The 16,485-nt window shown below is 33.4% G+C and overlaps 2 protein-coding genes across 2 annotated transcripts; both read right to left on the bottom strand.

The window, feature by feature from the left end:
- Positions 1-7,357: 7,357 nt before the first annotated feature.
- On the bottom strand, positions 7,358-8,795 carry LOC139890960 (3-ketoacyl-CoA synthase 4-like). Its single transcript, XM_071873896.1, has one exon. It carries the CDS (start codon positions 8,793-8,795, stop codon positions 7,401-7,403), a length of 1,395 nt encoding a protein of 464 aa, XP_071729997.1. The 3' UTR covers positions 7,358-7,400.
- Positions 8,796-9,266: 471 nt separating this feature from the next.
- Positions 9,267-13,777, bottom strand: LOC139890961 (NADH dehydrogenase [ubiquinone] iron-sulfur protein 8, mitochondrial-like). The gene is made up of 8 exons (XM_071873897.1): positions 13,578-13,777; positions 13,139-13,235; positions 11,770-11,823; positions 11,587-11,678; positions 11,381-11,494; positions 10,329-10,396; positions 10,141-10,252; positions 9,267-9,663 (listed from the first exon to the last, which is right to left on the bottom strand). The coding sequence occupies exons 1-8, from the start codon at positions 13,629-13,631 to the stop codon at positions 9,568-9,570; spliced, it is 687 nt and encodes a 228-aa protein (XP_071729998.1). The 5' UTR covers positions 13,632-13,777; the 3' UTR covers positions 9,267-9,567.
- Positions 13,778-16,485: the final 2,708 nt, after the last annotated feature.

The following is a 16,485-nucleotide window of genomic DNA, read 5'->3' as shown; positions in this document are numbered from 1 at the left end:
CCTTAGGCAACAAATAACAAGACATTCTAAGCTTAGTTCTAAAGAAAATAGTTATACAGAACAATCAAGCTATGCATTCATATATTATTATCAAACGTGCAAGTTACGCGTGATATAATAATAGTTATGCGTATACAGTACAAGGTGAGTAAGGTAAGTTAAGTAACACACCATAATTGCACAGCAGTTGCAGTTACTAGGATCAAGATCACACATTGATAAGTCCCATAGATAGAGCGAAAGGTCTATTATTTTAGGGTTGAATTTTGAGATCAAGTCTTCTTTATTAATATTCCATAGTTACTCTTAGAAAAGGTATACTACGATGGAATGTGTATCAAGGAAAATTTTCGCGGGTAAGTATATTTTGGCATCATCTTTGTTGGTGCATGTAATTTCCAGCTGTAGATAGTTTATCGTTTCAATACATTTAGTCATGTAATAACGTACATTGGTGACTATTGATTATATATGTGTTTGTGTGTGCTTATTTATTTAAATGATCAATAAGTTAAACTGCATACACAGTTGACCGAGTGTATCCACACACTCGACCGGCTGTGTGACTCAGTCAACCGACTGACTGACTCAGTCGACCGACTGTGTCTGGCATGCAGTATATATACGAGTTAAAACCTCCATTGTGAGGTTACACACTCCAATAACCTTAATCGACTGGTATTCGTTCCATTCGATCCCTAACACCAATTACCACCGAAATCATTCGTCTAGGCTTCGTGCTAATCTAGATTAACCATATCGAACCTGACACGACCCGAATCTCGGTTTTAGTCGTTTCTAGTGTATTCCGCCTCTAGTTACGATCATAAGCGACCTAAGATCCGTCCAAACATCGTCTACAATCTTTATCGTACTAGTATAGTCAAGATTTTTTTTAGAACAAGTATTCTCGGATGTGGAAAATCCGGGACCCTCCACGTGGCACCAAAAAGTGTAATTTTTGCCAGGTTGGCAAATGGTCTCTGACATATATGGGGTGCAGGATCTAGGAGATCCGAGATGGGTACGTGGCACTCGTATAATGATGAAGAAATTTCAAGCTATCTAAAAACAAAATAATCTACTGGAATAAATCAAATCTTCCAAAAATTCTATAACGCACAATAGCTGAAGAAGACATGAGTACAAAATTTAAATCCAAATTTCAGTTGTTTTTTGACAACGATTTCTACACAATAATTGTTATAAATCAGTCACTTAACAATCGTTATAGAAATTAGGACTTGGAAACAACTGTATGATTCGAATTTTTGATTTCACTTTTGGTAAAACAACTTTAAGTTTTTAATATGAACTGTGACTCACGAATTAAAGATCAATAGAAAAAATTACGACTTGAAATTTTGCAGAAATGTTCATGATATGGTTATGAATCGACCTGCAATTCTACCTTTCGTTGAATCATTCGATATTGTTCCGTGCACCTAAGTCGTTCGTGTTTTCAGAAAAGTGTGCGCCAGGTTGCAAAGATACACTTTTGCGTGACATGTGGCCCATGCATCCCTGATCTGGGAGACCCTGGTATATTGGAATTATATTTTTTTACCATCCTTGAACTACAAACCCTTCTCAAAATCATACCTTCCCTCCAAAGTTTTCGTGTATGAAGTTACATTATTTGAATAAGTATTATTTTATTCTAATATCTTTAAATACTCGATGATTAGACATGCATGACGATTAACTACCTTTTTCAGGAGGATGATAAGGTCCTTTACAATTATAGAACCGCAAGGTTGTTTTCGTACTTTCAAACATCATAACAAGCAATCCCTCATTACACTCAAGTCAAACGATACTATTGGTGAATCTTGGTTTGATCAATTGATGTGATCCGTAAGATCGGGTTTAAATTGATTTTTCAATTAGAATTAGTACGCTCTTGATCATCATTATGAATTGATAGTTAATGATTTTAATCGATTTCAGTTTCAGTAATCTTCGTGAAAGTTACTGCAAAGGGTAGAAAATTATTGCATTTCAAGAAATATGTTGCAGGATCAGATTTATCAGTATCCAAAGACTTTTTTTCCCCACAGGGTATATTTTTTAGTGATTTTGTAGTTCCAGTCGTTGAATAAAAAGATTTACATAACGAGTATAACCGGCCTTGGGAATATCGTTTTTGACATGTCATTCTAAATCGAACTTGGCAAAGCTGGTTTTAGCTTAGTTAGACAACTTTTCTGTAACAAACATGGGAATGGTTGATTTGACCACCTTTTATTATGCATGGGTGGGTTCTGCTTTTTTTTAAATAAAAAAAAAAAATCTTGTTTGAATTCGTTTAAAAAAAAAAGAAGTAACAGATATATACACGTCTGAAATGTTTTTTCAAAAATCAATTAATTTTTACACTTTAAATACACTTATTTCTTTAACATTTTTGCTCACACCTACCAAATCAAAATTCATTGTATTCGCTTTTCTCTAGAATTTCCTTTCATTCCATACACTTTCACCTCTATCATTTAACAAAAAAAAAGCCTCAATCTAATAACAATTCACATAACGATGTCGTATCAATCGATATCTATTTTGGGGGTGAATTTGACTGGACAAAATGTCATACGCGAATGAAGAGAAAAGATCGTTCAATAATATCAATGTTTGTGGCTTTGATTTATCGACATTATATGCGTTTCTTACCGAAGAAATAATGTTCCTCCACTCGGACGTTTTGTATTTCAACGACGACAAGAAAAAATTTGAATTTCTTAGACATCCGCAAAAATAGTATGAAATCGTAGCGGAAGCCAAGATACACGACAACAAAATTGAGTTGTAACTTTTATTCATATAGAAAAATGTTCATCATAACTACGATTACAAGAGTAGTAACAAGTCCGGATACATGAGTCATGACTCGATTTCAACATATTAACTTGTACGGAGTATGACGTTTTAAATTATTGTAATTTTTTTTATTTTTTAAGACTATAAATGATTGTAAATTTTTATTTAGGTTAATTTAATTATTGTAATTTTAATTATTTATGTAATGTTAAATTACATCATCGTAATGTTTTATTTTTAGTTGCTACAGTACTTCTTTTAGGCACAATGTACAATTTTGTAGGCATGATGTACAAGGAGGAAATGTTTAGGGGAGGAGAGAGAGAGGTTATATCATGTTTACAATATTTGCATGCATAGAGTAGGTTAGTAATAACTAGTTTAAATATTACACATAATTATTTGCATGGAAACTTAAACTTCAAATATCCAGTATTAACTAATTACTTTTTAATGGGTTCACTTCAAATTATTACTATACCATCTATTAGACAAAATTGATGAATAGTGTCAAGGGTATTTTAGACTTTTCACCTCTTTTTTCTCTTCCTTTTAGCTAAATACAAAAAAAGATGAATAGTACCAAGGGTATTTTAGACTTTTCACCTTTTTCCTTTTAGCTAAATTCCATTTCACCATAAACACCCCCCACACTTTGTTCAAAAATTAAAATCGACCCCTAAAACAGGGGGTAAAGTGTCAAATCACCATTTTCATAAAAAATCTTAAATAAACTGCACTCAAATATTCAACGGGTCATATCTTCTCGCTCGCAACGAGTTAGATTTTTCCGACACCATCGTTAAACTCGAAATAATTTTACGAACACAATGTCACTAACTATACGCAAAACGGACACTTTATCCTTATAAATGATACATTGACTTACTAGTGGTTTAAGGGTAAAATGGAAAGTTTGTTCTAATTTGGTGTGGATAGATCAAAATATGGTGTGGCAGGATCACCTCTCATTCATAATGGCTTAACAACGAACATTTATTTTAGATTTCATTGTGTTCTCTTTACTTCTTATGTTGTCTTCTCCCTTACTTCACATGTTTCACATGCTTCACATTTTCATATTAAAAATTTCTCACTTTATGTCCATCTTTAAAACAAATTCTTTGAATGACAGTGGCCATCTTTCACATTCCAAATACACATTATGGCCATCTCTCAAATACTCACATCATGGCCATCTCAAATAACTTTTTTTTATTTTTGGGCAAATGGCCCGATAAGATAACGTAAGATACCCAATTTGACAATCAAGGTAACCCTCAAATCGCATAAGCTCGAAAAGGATTTCAATTTTATTTTTGCTCAAGAAAAGGATTGCGTGTTCAAAAATTTTAAAATTGGGGTAATCTTCGTTAAATTCATTAGCAATCGTTAGTTGAAAATACATAGTTGGTCCATGAAGTTTCTAAAAACGTTGCACCAAAAGTCCTTGTATCATCTTCCTTAAAAAAATTAAATAACAGCAGCAGCAAGTAGGAGGAGTTCATGGTTTCTTCATGAATCCAAATCAAGCCAAACACTAATTTGAATCAGGATCATAGAGCAGCGATGAACATTTTTTGTGAGGCATCTTCACTTAAAACATCTTCATATTCCTGAAAATCTGATGAACATAGTCATTTTCATTATCTTCAATCCCAATCTTCATCTTCTTCTTGCAGATCGAAATCGAAATCGAAAATCAAAATCCAAATCATCGTTGCTGGGTGGTTGTGGGTGTGATGGTTTCAGATTTAGCGACCTTGGGCGGTGGTGGTTCTAGATCCGGCGGTGGCGGTGGGTGGATGTGGTTGTTGCTGCTGCACCACCATCGATCGTATGTCAATTTTAGGGGTTTGGTGTGTTTTGAATTCTTTATATCAGGTATAATGTTGATTTGAATATTAATTTTGGGGGTTTGAATGTATAATGGAATTAGGTTTTGAAAAAGAGGATGAAGATTGGGATTGAAGATGATGAAGAGGTTATTGGTGCAATCTTTTAACAAACTTTAGGGACCAATTGTGTAATTTTGACCGACGATCGTTAATGAATTTGACGATGTTACCTTTTCTCCGAAGTTTTTTAAAATTAAAATCCTTTTCGGGCATCTTTTTTTGGGGGTTACCTTGATTGTCAAATTTGACAACATATGTTACCTTTTCGGGCCATTTGCCCTTTATTTTAAACGGAATGAAGAAAGAAACCTAAAAAAAAATCCGTAGGATCGTTTCAGGTCCACCAACATGTACAACATATAAGCTCATGAGTTTCACATTACTCAAAAATTAGTTGGTGATAGAGAGAGGTTCTCATAAGCTTATATGCATACAATGCTTTTTACCAGTTTTCGATGTGGGACTATTGTGCATTTCCTTAACCGATTATCTCCAACAATCACCCCCTTAATTGATTAATCCATGCTGCTTGACAAGCATCGGTGATCATCCTTGCTCTTACTTTCTGCACGCTACTTGTTACATGCGGTTAATTCATGCTGTTTGACGAGCATCGGTGATCATCCTTGCTCTTACTTTCTGCATGATACTTGCTACATGTTATCGATCACCGAATTTCATCATCTTGTATCCCATTTTTATTTTCTTCCTGCTCCGGCTCTGGTACCATGTGTAGGATCGTTTCAGGTCCACCAACATGTACAACTAGTCCGGACCGGCCCGCACGTTGCGGCGGGGCCTTTCGGCCTGCATATTCATATTTAATGTAGCGTTGTGTATTTACAGAGGGGGACACGGCCCATGTATTAAGCGCCGTTTTAGATGTCGTTGTGTTAAGCATTTTTTAAAAAGTATCCGTTTCGAACGTAGTTAATTTTGTTTTGTTCAATAAATTTTTCCGAGTGTAACGGTGTTGTCGGAAAAATTTATCTCGCGGCGAACAAAAAGATACGGGCTGTCGTTGTGTTTAGCGTTTTTTAAAAAGTGTCCGTTTCGAACCTGGTTAGTTTCGTTTTGTTCATAAAATTATTTCGAGTCTGACGCTACCGTCAAAAAAATTAAACTCGTGGCGAGCGGGAAGATACGGGTTGTCGTTGTGTTTAGCGTTTTTTTAAGAAGTGTCCGTTTCGCGTATAGTTAGTCCCGTTGAATTCGTAAGATTTTTTCGAGTTGAACGGTGGTCTCGAAAAAATTTAACTCGCACCGAGCGAGAAGATAGGGCCCGTTATAAGTTCGGGTGGAATTATTTTCTTTTATTTTAATGAAATTATAAATTTACATTTTTTACCCTTGAAAAAGCGTAAACTTGAGGGGGCGTTGTGTAACTATAGTCGAAGTTGAGGGAACGTTTATAATGTGAGCGCAAAATCAAAACGACAATTCGATATAACTGGAACGACGAAAATTCTCACCACTTTTAATATGTAAGTATAATATAATATATAAACTCATGAGTTCCACATTACTCTAAAATCAATTGGTGATAGAGAGAGGTTCTCATAAGCTTATATGCATACACTGCTTTCTATCAGTTTTCGATGTGAGACAATTGTGCATTTCCTTAACCGATTTTCTCCAACAAAACCCACTCTTCTCAAAGGTGGGTTTCAGAATGTGTCAAATGATCAAACAACTTTTCCATGTTTGGTTGCAAAAAAGTTGTCCAACTAAGCTAAAACCGGCTTTGCCATGTTCGGTTTAGCGTGACATGTCACAAACCGGACTTTCTAAGATCGGTTATACCGGTTAGTAAAAATTTTTATGCAATGACTGAAACTACAAATTCACACAAAAAAATGCCCTTTACGCAAAAAATTCGTATCCAAACACAACTACTTCTCTTAAGAACATCTCTTGAACAATAGTATGCATATACATATAAATAAAGATACATTTATGTATTATACTAAATTACTGACTTATGTGAGTCGAGTCGCGAGTTAAATATTGAGCATATACTAAATATACCTAAAATGATAAGCATATGCTAACTTGATTCACTATCAAGCGTACTAAATGGAAACGTTCATGCATGTAAATTAACATTAACATACATACTAATACAAGACGTAATTAACGGTACCAGCCTGCTACAAATCATGTTGCACTTTATTATTATTATTATTATTTTAATTGTTCTTTTTTCTTTTAACTTTTTTCAAAGAAAAATTTACTTTCCGCCGCAACACACAACTTTCTACCTCATTAATTCTAAGTAACGAAAACATTCCGTATTAATACGAGTACTAATTAATAAGGAAACATGATAATTATCTCACCTTGTACGTATTATTCAGTGGCGGATCTATAAGCGTAACACTGATAGCACGTACTGTTAGCCGATTATATTCTAGTAGCTTCCTATTGGAAACCTAGCCCTATTGGAAAAAACCCTAGCCCTATTGGACTCGCAGGCCCATGACAAAATATAAGATGGCACGCAAGCCCATATCTAGGAAATATTAGAATATATCGACTAACACGTGCTACCAATGAAATACGCAATCTAATCGAAATTTTAGAGGCTTTTAACCCTTGAAGAGTGTAAATTTTATTGAGTGTTAATGTTACATATAAGCTTGCCAATTTTAAATTAACTAACACATACAATTTGGATTACATTCATCAAACTTCAACTGGAAATCTATGAATGCAATCTTCCCATGGGTTACCGGCTGACTGCTTCACCGCCCTTACGGCTTCCCACACAACGCTGTTACATTTGAACCCGCTCCCAAAAGCTATCTGCCAAACACGATTACCTTTTTTAACACGCCCTTTAGCCTCAATATAAGACAACTCATACCAAAGTGAGCTTGCTGACGTGTTCCCAAATCGATATAACGCCATCCTCGATGGCTCGACGTTTTCCTTAGTCAAATGCAAGTTCTTCTCCAATTCATCAATAACAGCCTTTCCACCAGCATGAATACAAAAGTGATCAAATGCCTTCTTGAAATCCGGTATGTATCGTTTAGTTTTCGAGTTCCATATCTTTCTTTCGGCTAGGTTAGCCACGTACAAAAGCTTCTCGCTTAACGGGAGCACGAGTGGGGCAAGAGTTGTGATGTTTTCTTTTAATGCATTTCCTGCTACTTTCATCAAGTCTCTTGATAGTGAAACTCCGTATATCCCATCATTATCTTTCTCTCGCTTCACGCAGTTAAACGCAGCATCATCTGAAGCTTTATGAGTTCGAACAACATGAAGAAGCTTGTATTTTGCACGATTTTTGTCTGAATGTTTGTTAGATAACATTAACGCGGAACAACCTACTCTGAATAAACAATTAGGGATCAACATTGATTTTTTGTTCCCTTTATACCATTCTTCAACCATGTTTTCCATACTTACAACAACACCATAAGTGTTGCCATGTGCTTGAAGCATGTCTTTCACCAAATCGATAGCGATTACACCAGCACTACACCCCATACCTCCGAGATTAAACGTTTTAATGTTCCCCCGGAGTTTATACTTGTTCACAATCATCGAAGATAAAGACGGAATAGGGTGAAAAAGACTGCAATTTACAACTAAAACTCCAATGTCTTTTGGATTAACTTTGGTGTTTTTGAATAAAATGTCAAGTGCTCCAAACATCTCGCGTTCTGCTTCTTCTCGTGCGGCAGATTCTGACGGTTCTGGTGGGGTCCGTAACATCACCTCTGGTGCATAAGTTTCATCTCCAAGACCTGAGCGACCAATTATCATCTTTGTAAATTCAAATGATGAATCAGTGAAACCACCATATAGTTTTGCAAGTACTGCAACTTGATCTCGTGTGACTTTTTGGTTGTCTGGAGGGCGATAACAGGCAAAATCGACAAGGTAAACGGGTCGGGGTCGGGTCATTATGTATATAATGAATCCAAGTACAGTAACATTGGATAATGCAATGACTAAGATGAGGTTGGGTTCTAACAAAAGGTAAAGGTTGATGATATTTAACTGCCAAATTTGGATAGCTGTTACAACTAAAAGAGGAAGTAGGAAAAGTGTGAGAAAATGGTTCATCATGGACATTTTTGAAAGTGATAAGGTGATGAAAGAAGAGAAGGAATATATGAGCATATATAGAGTTGGATTTGGCTTTATTTTCTATAATCTATCTATAAATAGTATGATAATGAAATGATAAACGATAAGGGTAATGATAAATTGTAGTAGTCCATAGAGCCACTTTGTTGACTATTAGGTACAAGAGTCGTTTATTAGTGCACAGATATTAACTAGCTAGTACAAGGCAGTTAATAACCAGTAAGCAAGTTGATTATCATGAATGAAATGAGGACCACTATTCACTCATATAATACTAACTTTTTGCATAGTTGACCGTCAACTATAGACCGTATGGGTGTTAGATTTGATCATACGTACATACATGGCCACCAATAGCACAACCACGAAATTGTAAACTTTCAAACAGCAAACACTTGATCAACAAACAAAGTTCGGAAGTTGAAATTTAGCTAACAAGACAAAAAAACATGTTCCAAACAGTAGCAACCCAAACGTTATTAGATTTTCCCTACTCGGGTTACCCGGGACTCTGTTTAAACCAGACTATCTGGAGTTATCTTGAAAGTAACTTAACTTTAAAAAACAATTACAGTTCAAGCAATTTTGATTTGCTTGTAAAGCTAAAGCATGGCGTTCACTTATTGTCATCCACTATTTTCTTGAACTTAATACAAACTCAGTGCATGTAGATCTTAAAAGCATGATAAACAACATATTACACAACACTTTAAGTTTATTCTCAGCAGATTATGAGGGCGGACACTGCCGTCTACCGATACAAGCTCTCGGATCTAAGATTCTCGGCAATCTCAGTTTCCCACCTGTCCCCGTTTTCAAGCAATTTCTCCTTGTCATATAGAAGCTCCTACAATGACAATAAATTTACGAATCAGGTCTCTTTAATTTTTGACAACAAATGCATAGAATTGGCGAGTGATTGACTTCACTAGCACACTTACACTCAGTTTTAAAATGTTAAATTCTGAAGGATGCAACTTAGGTATATAAAATGTTAAATTCTGAAGGATGCAACTTAGGTATAATAGTAAAGTCACAGCACAATTACACTCGGTTTTTATTCATCTGAAAAGATTAAATGTGTATAAAATGTTAAATTCTGAAGAATGCAAATTAGGTCATGTGTTAAAATTTTACTGTGGGTGTCCTTCAACCCATTTGAGTGGTTCCCTTTGATGTAATTTATTTAAAAGTTGAAACAGAACACATCTTGATATTCAGTTCATAAGTAAATGATTTAAAGTTTTTAAATTTGTATTATGGGTTAAACAATATAGATAAAAATGTGAAAATAAACAATAGCTAGTAGGATATTGACGCTAACCTCATGAGTCTCGGTAGCAAACTCAAAGTTGGGTCCTTCAACAATTGCATCAACGGGGCATGCTTCTTGGCAAAATCCACAGTATATACACTTTGTCATGTCGATATCATACCTGTGAAATTCATACAGTATGTGAGACACACACACACACATCTCTTGAGAGAAGAGAATAGTAAGCATTATTTCACCTAGTTGTTCTACGGCTCCCATCTTCTCGTTCTTCAGCCTCAATAGTGATTGCTTGAGCTGGGCATATCTATATACCAGAAATACTTGGAAAGGTTATGCCAATAATAATACAATAAACATAGAATTATGTGCAAATGAAAGAATAAAAAATGAGTTGATAGTGCGAGTATTGAGATGCATTGAGTGTAATACACTTCCATATATGTCATGTGTAAACATGAAGCTGTCTTAAACTATTTAGGAATCGAGAATAGAGAGGTACGAGCCTATAGAACTCGTGTAAGTTCAGATACTTAGGCGTCTAGAACCATAGTTGTTACTTGTTAGACTCTTACGAGTCAAGTCAAAAACCAAATAATGAGGTGACTCGTAAATGACTTTGACTGTTCCAAATCATATGTGACTTCACTATCGAATCTCATCTTGTTTTACTTTTCTTAAGAACATAAATCTTGAACAATAACATGCATACATATATTGTAAAACAGTGACTCGTGCGAGTCGAGTCGCAAGTTAAATATTGAGATTCCGAGTCATGAGTTAACTATGTTTAGAACCATCAAATTTAAAGTTGTAAACACAGTAGAAATGAGGACTCCTCGATAGCTAATTTGCTAGTATGATCAACTAAGTGGCTGACCATAAAAAACAACCATCTTGTGTAGAAGCACGCACGTCAATACAATTAAAAATGTATAATAATCATCATATAAGCATTTGAATACATATTAGGGGACTTTCAATCCATTTCCTTTATGGCTACTTAATACTATTTTACCCATTTCACCCATTATCAATTCAATTCAACCAGAGCTGAACTGTTCAATATAAATGGGTTGAATATACAACCTCTACATTAAACCAGAGGTGACATGACAACAGATGATAGTTTCCATACTCAGCATTATTGTAACGTTGTTTGAAGTGTATTCATTACATTATTTGGTAATTTTATACTCCGTATATCACTTTATATTAATTCATATGAAACTTTTCTGCAACATGATGTTTGGAAACACAAGTACCAATTGATTATAAAAGTCAAACTTACAGCTTCACAAAGTTTACAGGCAATACAACGCTCTTCTCCGGTTGCATAACGTCGCAGCGCATGTTCTCCTCGAAAACGAGGGCTCAAAGGACCTTTCTCAAATGGATAATTGATCTACAAAAGAACATTGCAGATCAAATTGATGTAGCTAGTATTTGATTAACAACCAAGAGATTGCACTAAAGCAGTTGATGTCAAACACTTACAGTAACTTTCGGCTCAAAGAAATATTTGAGCGTTAGAGACAAACCTCGAACAAGTTCAGTCAGAAACAGTGTATTAATGCTCCGCTCAAACACTGAAAATGGTCAACAAAAGGTCAGAATTGTAAGCTGCATGGGATAATTAACATGACTATACAGGTGGCAAAAGAATCCTGTTGAAAGTACCGGAACTCCAGTCTTTTGAGACCTCCCTTGCAAGCTCCTCTCTTTCTTTATCATCTATAATTGGGCCAGGGATGCATCAAGCTCAGTTAATGAGTGACATGGGAAAAAAATATTGAAAATAACTCAACTTTGTATGTTGAAAAACACCCCAGCACAAGAGAGTAAACACTGATTCAGCTATGTATTTTAAGTCTCAAATGCCAACAAGATATAAACTTCCCAAAAGCATGCCGTTTGTTATGCAAAGATTATAGGAAAGAATTAAATATACAAGAGATTGACTACCCTATACAATTTTGTGTATTTTCGCATGTGTTTCAGGTTTTATCAACGTTTACAGAAGTTGTAAACACATGACCCGTGGACTGATTTGAAAATATATGAGAAAATTAACTTCCAACAGAAAAGGATACTGTAAGACAAAAGTTGTTGCAACCATCAACACCCATACAGGTTGGGACAGGAACGCTGTAAAAGGGTTTTTGTGTGCATATGATTCTACTCGCTAAAATGTAACTGTCATACTACTGCGCGTTAGGTATCATCAACATTAGTATGCTAGCTGTAGGACCTAAGTATACTTTATTCACATCTTAATATGTGGACACTTTGTTCATATCTTAAGAGTATGGTTACATCTGCTGCAAATTTCACAAGTTCACATAAGTTTCAACTTTCAAGCCAATTGTTCAACGAATACATCTACAGTGAATGAGCTTGGACTTTAAAAGACATGGTAAAAGACTTCATTCGCATTATTTGACCACATTCAACCTAAATCGGAGAAATTTGTTAGATCACATTCAACCTCTTTCACTAATTATATTTTGGCTAACATTATACAAAATCAATAGATTATATACATTCTAAAAATGATAACTGAATACATAAGAACCAACTGCCCATTGGATGTCGAATTCAATTGATACTTGCCCTTACAACAATCAAGTACAAAGACAAAAAAAAAAAAAAAAAATAGGAGATGGACTACCTACTTCTGTCATGGGGAACTAATTTCTAGGATAGCAAGCACACGTGCATTTGTTCATGGGTTTCCTTATCGTGATTCAAAGTAGAAACACTCACTAGAATTAAAAACAAATAACTTAATCATAACACACCGAATTCTAGACCAGCCAAAGGATGGTAAGCATATTTGTGTAAATTCTTCCTATAGAAACGAACACAAGGCTCTCCCCTTATTGTTCAATGAAATTCCTCTACAAATTTTGAATTTAAAATCAATAAAAGTAATGATTTCCCTATAAAGTTTATAAAAATGTCATAAACGCTTATACACATCAACATATGCATTGTAAACATAATTGGAAAGATCACAATTACAATAACAGCAGAATAACTCACACACCTTTATCAGTGGAAAACGAGTGCTTAGTTGCAAACGTTCGTGCACCGGAAACTGTCCCAAAGATATTAGGACCCTGCAATGCTTGTCCTGCTACTGCCTGACATTCAATAAAGAAATAAATCATCATGACAACTTACTGGCTACTGCTTTAAAGCCAAAAACTACTTTAAACTGAACGGACACTATAATCATCTTCAATTAGGTCACGAACTAAAATAATTCAGTAAAATCATTTCAAACCCTAACAAATCTAACACAATCATCTACGATGATTAAATGTATTAAATACTTCACAATTTGAGAATAGTAAGTGATCAGGTGTGTATAACTGAATCAAAACCCTAATGGATTCAATTTGTGCGATGTTAAGTGACATCCGTACATATATTAAGTGCGTTTGTTTACGTGTGTGTGTGATGAAGAAGAAGAAGGATCTTACGAGCAGGCGATAGCGAAAAGCAGAGATGGATTTGCGAGCTAAGATTCCGGCCATTTTCTGAAAGTTCGTTGATGCAGGATTTCGATGGCGAATCAACGGAACGTTAATGGAAGTCGCTCGTTATGAACCGGCCGGTCTATTTCCTTCCACGTATATGGGATATCAACCGGTACTTTTAGTTGATGTACTGGTTGACATGAACCGGGTGGGTTTGAGGAAATACGGTGTGTTGGGGATTTTAGGTAGATTTTACTTCTGTGAACCGCTAACCTAAACAGATATTAACAAAAATAAAAATGATAAACAAAACATCTTATGATTATTGATAACTTATATTTGAACGGGTGTGTAAAAAATCGTACAAAAAATGTAAATTGCAATTCATATTAGTATTGATATGTAAATAACGATACTAATAAAATAAGAAAAGTATAAGAATTATTTTAGAGCCTGTAGTGTTAATAAATTTTAAAAATTCTTTTGAGTTTAAGAGCTCGTGGTGTTGACAAATTTTAAAAATTCCTTTTTAGTTTAAGAGTCTGTAATGTTGACGAATTTTAAAAATTCTTTTGAGTTTAAGAGTCCGTGGTGTTGACAAATTTTAAAAGTGATTTTGGGTGATGTTACTTAATGTCTACAATTTTTTTTCTCACAATTAATATCTTTTTAATATATAAATTATTTACTACGTAATATTTAGAGTACACTGAAAATTTGTCATGGAACGTAACATTAGTTAAGTACGCTGAAAATTTTACGTAATATTTGTCATGGAACGTAACATTAGTTACGTAATATTTAGAGTACACTGAAAATTTTAACCCGCGAGTTTAATTTTAGAAAAAGTTTTTAGTCATTTCAGCAAAAAAATCGTACTTGGGAGAGTCGTCATGTATAATTAATATTATAATAGTTATATTTGCGTGTTCATAAATATTTTAAGAACTTAAACTGTAAATTCAAATCACTTCCATATTTATTGCTAAAAAGAAATACTCCGTTGGTAGTGCATCGAAACTCCGTTTCGAATACAATTTATTGCGTATTGTTCGTAAAATTATTTCGAGTTGAACGGCGATGGCGGTGGAACCTAACTCGCGGCGAAAAAAAGATAAATCCGTTTAAAAAATGTTGGTTGGTTTAGTTTAGTGGGTTTATATTAAATATTGAATTTAACTTTTATACCCCTAATAAATTACAACTAATACCCAAGTGTGAGGGGAGTTAATTGTAAATTTGAAGGAAAAAAAAAAAGGAAATGTCGTATATAATAATAATAATAATAATAATAATAATAATAATAATAATAATAATAATAATAATAATAACTAGTGAAATGACCCGTGGAATCACGGGTTTGTTTAAATGAAACAGTATAAAGAGATATTGTAGATATTAAGTGAATGTAAATGCTAAAGTCATTTAGTTTAATGACCCGTGGGACCACAAATTTCGACTAAGAAACTTGCCAATGTTAACCTGGTCAAAATAATTAAACTACATTCATTCTCCCACCACATTCCTGTAATTTTCATTACAACAACTACTTTTTTTCTTGTCATAAATGGTACTTATTTAACATTAAAAAAAGGATTGAAAATATCTGGTTAACCTTGCAAAAATCATGATTATTTTTTAATTCTTCTAACATAGTATATACCTTCATTTTAAATAGTCACAATATGATATGACGTATGTTATCGATTTTCAGATTCTTGTTGTTTAACAAACATACAATAATAAAACATTCCAGGTGTGATAAATTTCATCATCAAACAACGCATAAAAGATAATAATTCTTTGAAAAAACCATTTACAATGACATGGAGGTTTGTACCTGCTTTTTGGAAACAAAAGGTTATTGGATAATATGGTGAAGATCGAGAAAAATAGTTGTAAAGGTTTGTACATATTGAGAAAAAGAGTTGTGATAATATATGGTGGAGATTCTCCGAGATATATATTTATAAAACAATAATACCGTATTAAATATTAAATAATTTTTTATTAATAATTTTTTGTCTTTCAAATCGTCATTCATATATTATCGGCATTTATTTGTTATTATTTTGTATCTTTTTTTAATTAGAATTAATATTAATATAAAATAAAAACAACATCATTATGAAAATTAAAGTGTAATTAGTGAAAGGATAACATAATCATTAAAGCTTTATATCTATTTTTATTTGTATCTTTTTTAATTAGAATTCATATTAATATTAATATAAAATAGTGACATCAACATTATGAAAATTAAAGGGTAATAGAAAATTACGGAGTAATAATTTATTTATGTTATTAAATAATTAGTTACTATAAATACAATTTTTTTAATTATAAAATAGTTAGGATTAATGACATCATCTAAGTGGCTTAGATTTTTTTTTTTTTTTTTTTTTGATTTTTTTTTTAGCAAAGGAATTAGCCTAATAATGACATCATCATTGTAGGGTTTTAATAGAAACTATAGATAATAATAATAATAATAATAATAATAATAATAATAATAATAATAATAATAATAATAATAATAATAATAATAATAATAATATTATACTATTGTAATTCACTAATGCTCCGTACATATACATATACTCTTGTAATATAACCTAAAAATTAAATAATAATAAATTGATATTAATGGAAACTTGAAAAAGTTTAGGATGTATCGGAAAGAAAAGGAGTAATATTTATTGTTTTTATTATATATATATATATATATATATATATATATATACATATATATATATATATATATATATATATATAGGGGCAGGATCAATGGGGAAGTAACCAATCGGGGGGAAGTAATAAAAAATCGTTTTTTTTTAAATTTTTTTTTTCCGGCATCAAGATCACACGAAAATATGAACATTTAGAAGAGACACTTCGTGATGAATGTTAT

Source organism: Rutidosis leptorrhynchoides, chromosome 2 (assembly GCF_046630445.1).
Source record: "Rutidosis leptorrhynchoides isolate AG116_Rl617_1_P2 chromosome 2, CSIRO_AGI_Rlap_v1, whole genome shotgun sequence".
Lineage (NCBI taxonomy): Eukaryota > Viridiplantae > Streptophyta > Magnoliopsida > Asterales > Asteraceae > Rutidosis > Rutidosis leptorrhynchoides.
The sequence above is the reverse complement of the archived record's forward strand: the minus strand, read 5'-3'. Positions and strand labels throughout refer to the sequence as shown.

Excerpts from the sequence above, each read along its gene's own strand:
- LOC139890960 (XM_071873896.1), bottom strand. The coding sequence starts at position 8,795 with ATGATGAACCATTTTCTCACACTTTTCCTACTTCCTCTTTTAGTTGTA.
- LOC139890961 (XM_071873897.1), bottom strand. The coding sequence starts at position 13,631 with ATGGCCGGAATCTTAGCTCGCAAATCCATCTCTGCTTTTCGCTATCGC. Across the intron at positions 10,397-11,380 it reads CCTGTAAACTTTGTGAAGCT|ATATGCCCAGCTCAAGCAAT; the intron begins GTAAGTTTGACT and ends TCTGGTATATAG. Across the intron at positions 9,664-10,140 it reads TTGCTACCGAGACTCATGAG|GAGCTTCTATATGACAAGGA; the intron begins GTTAGCGTCAAT and ends TTGTCATTGTAG.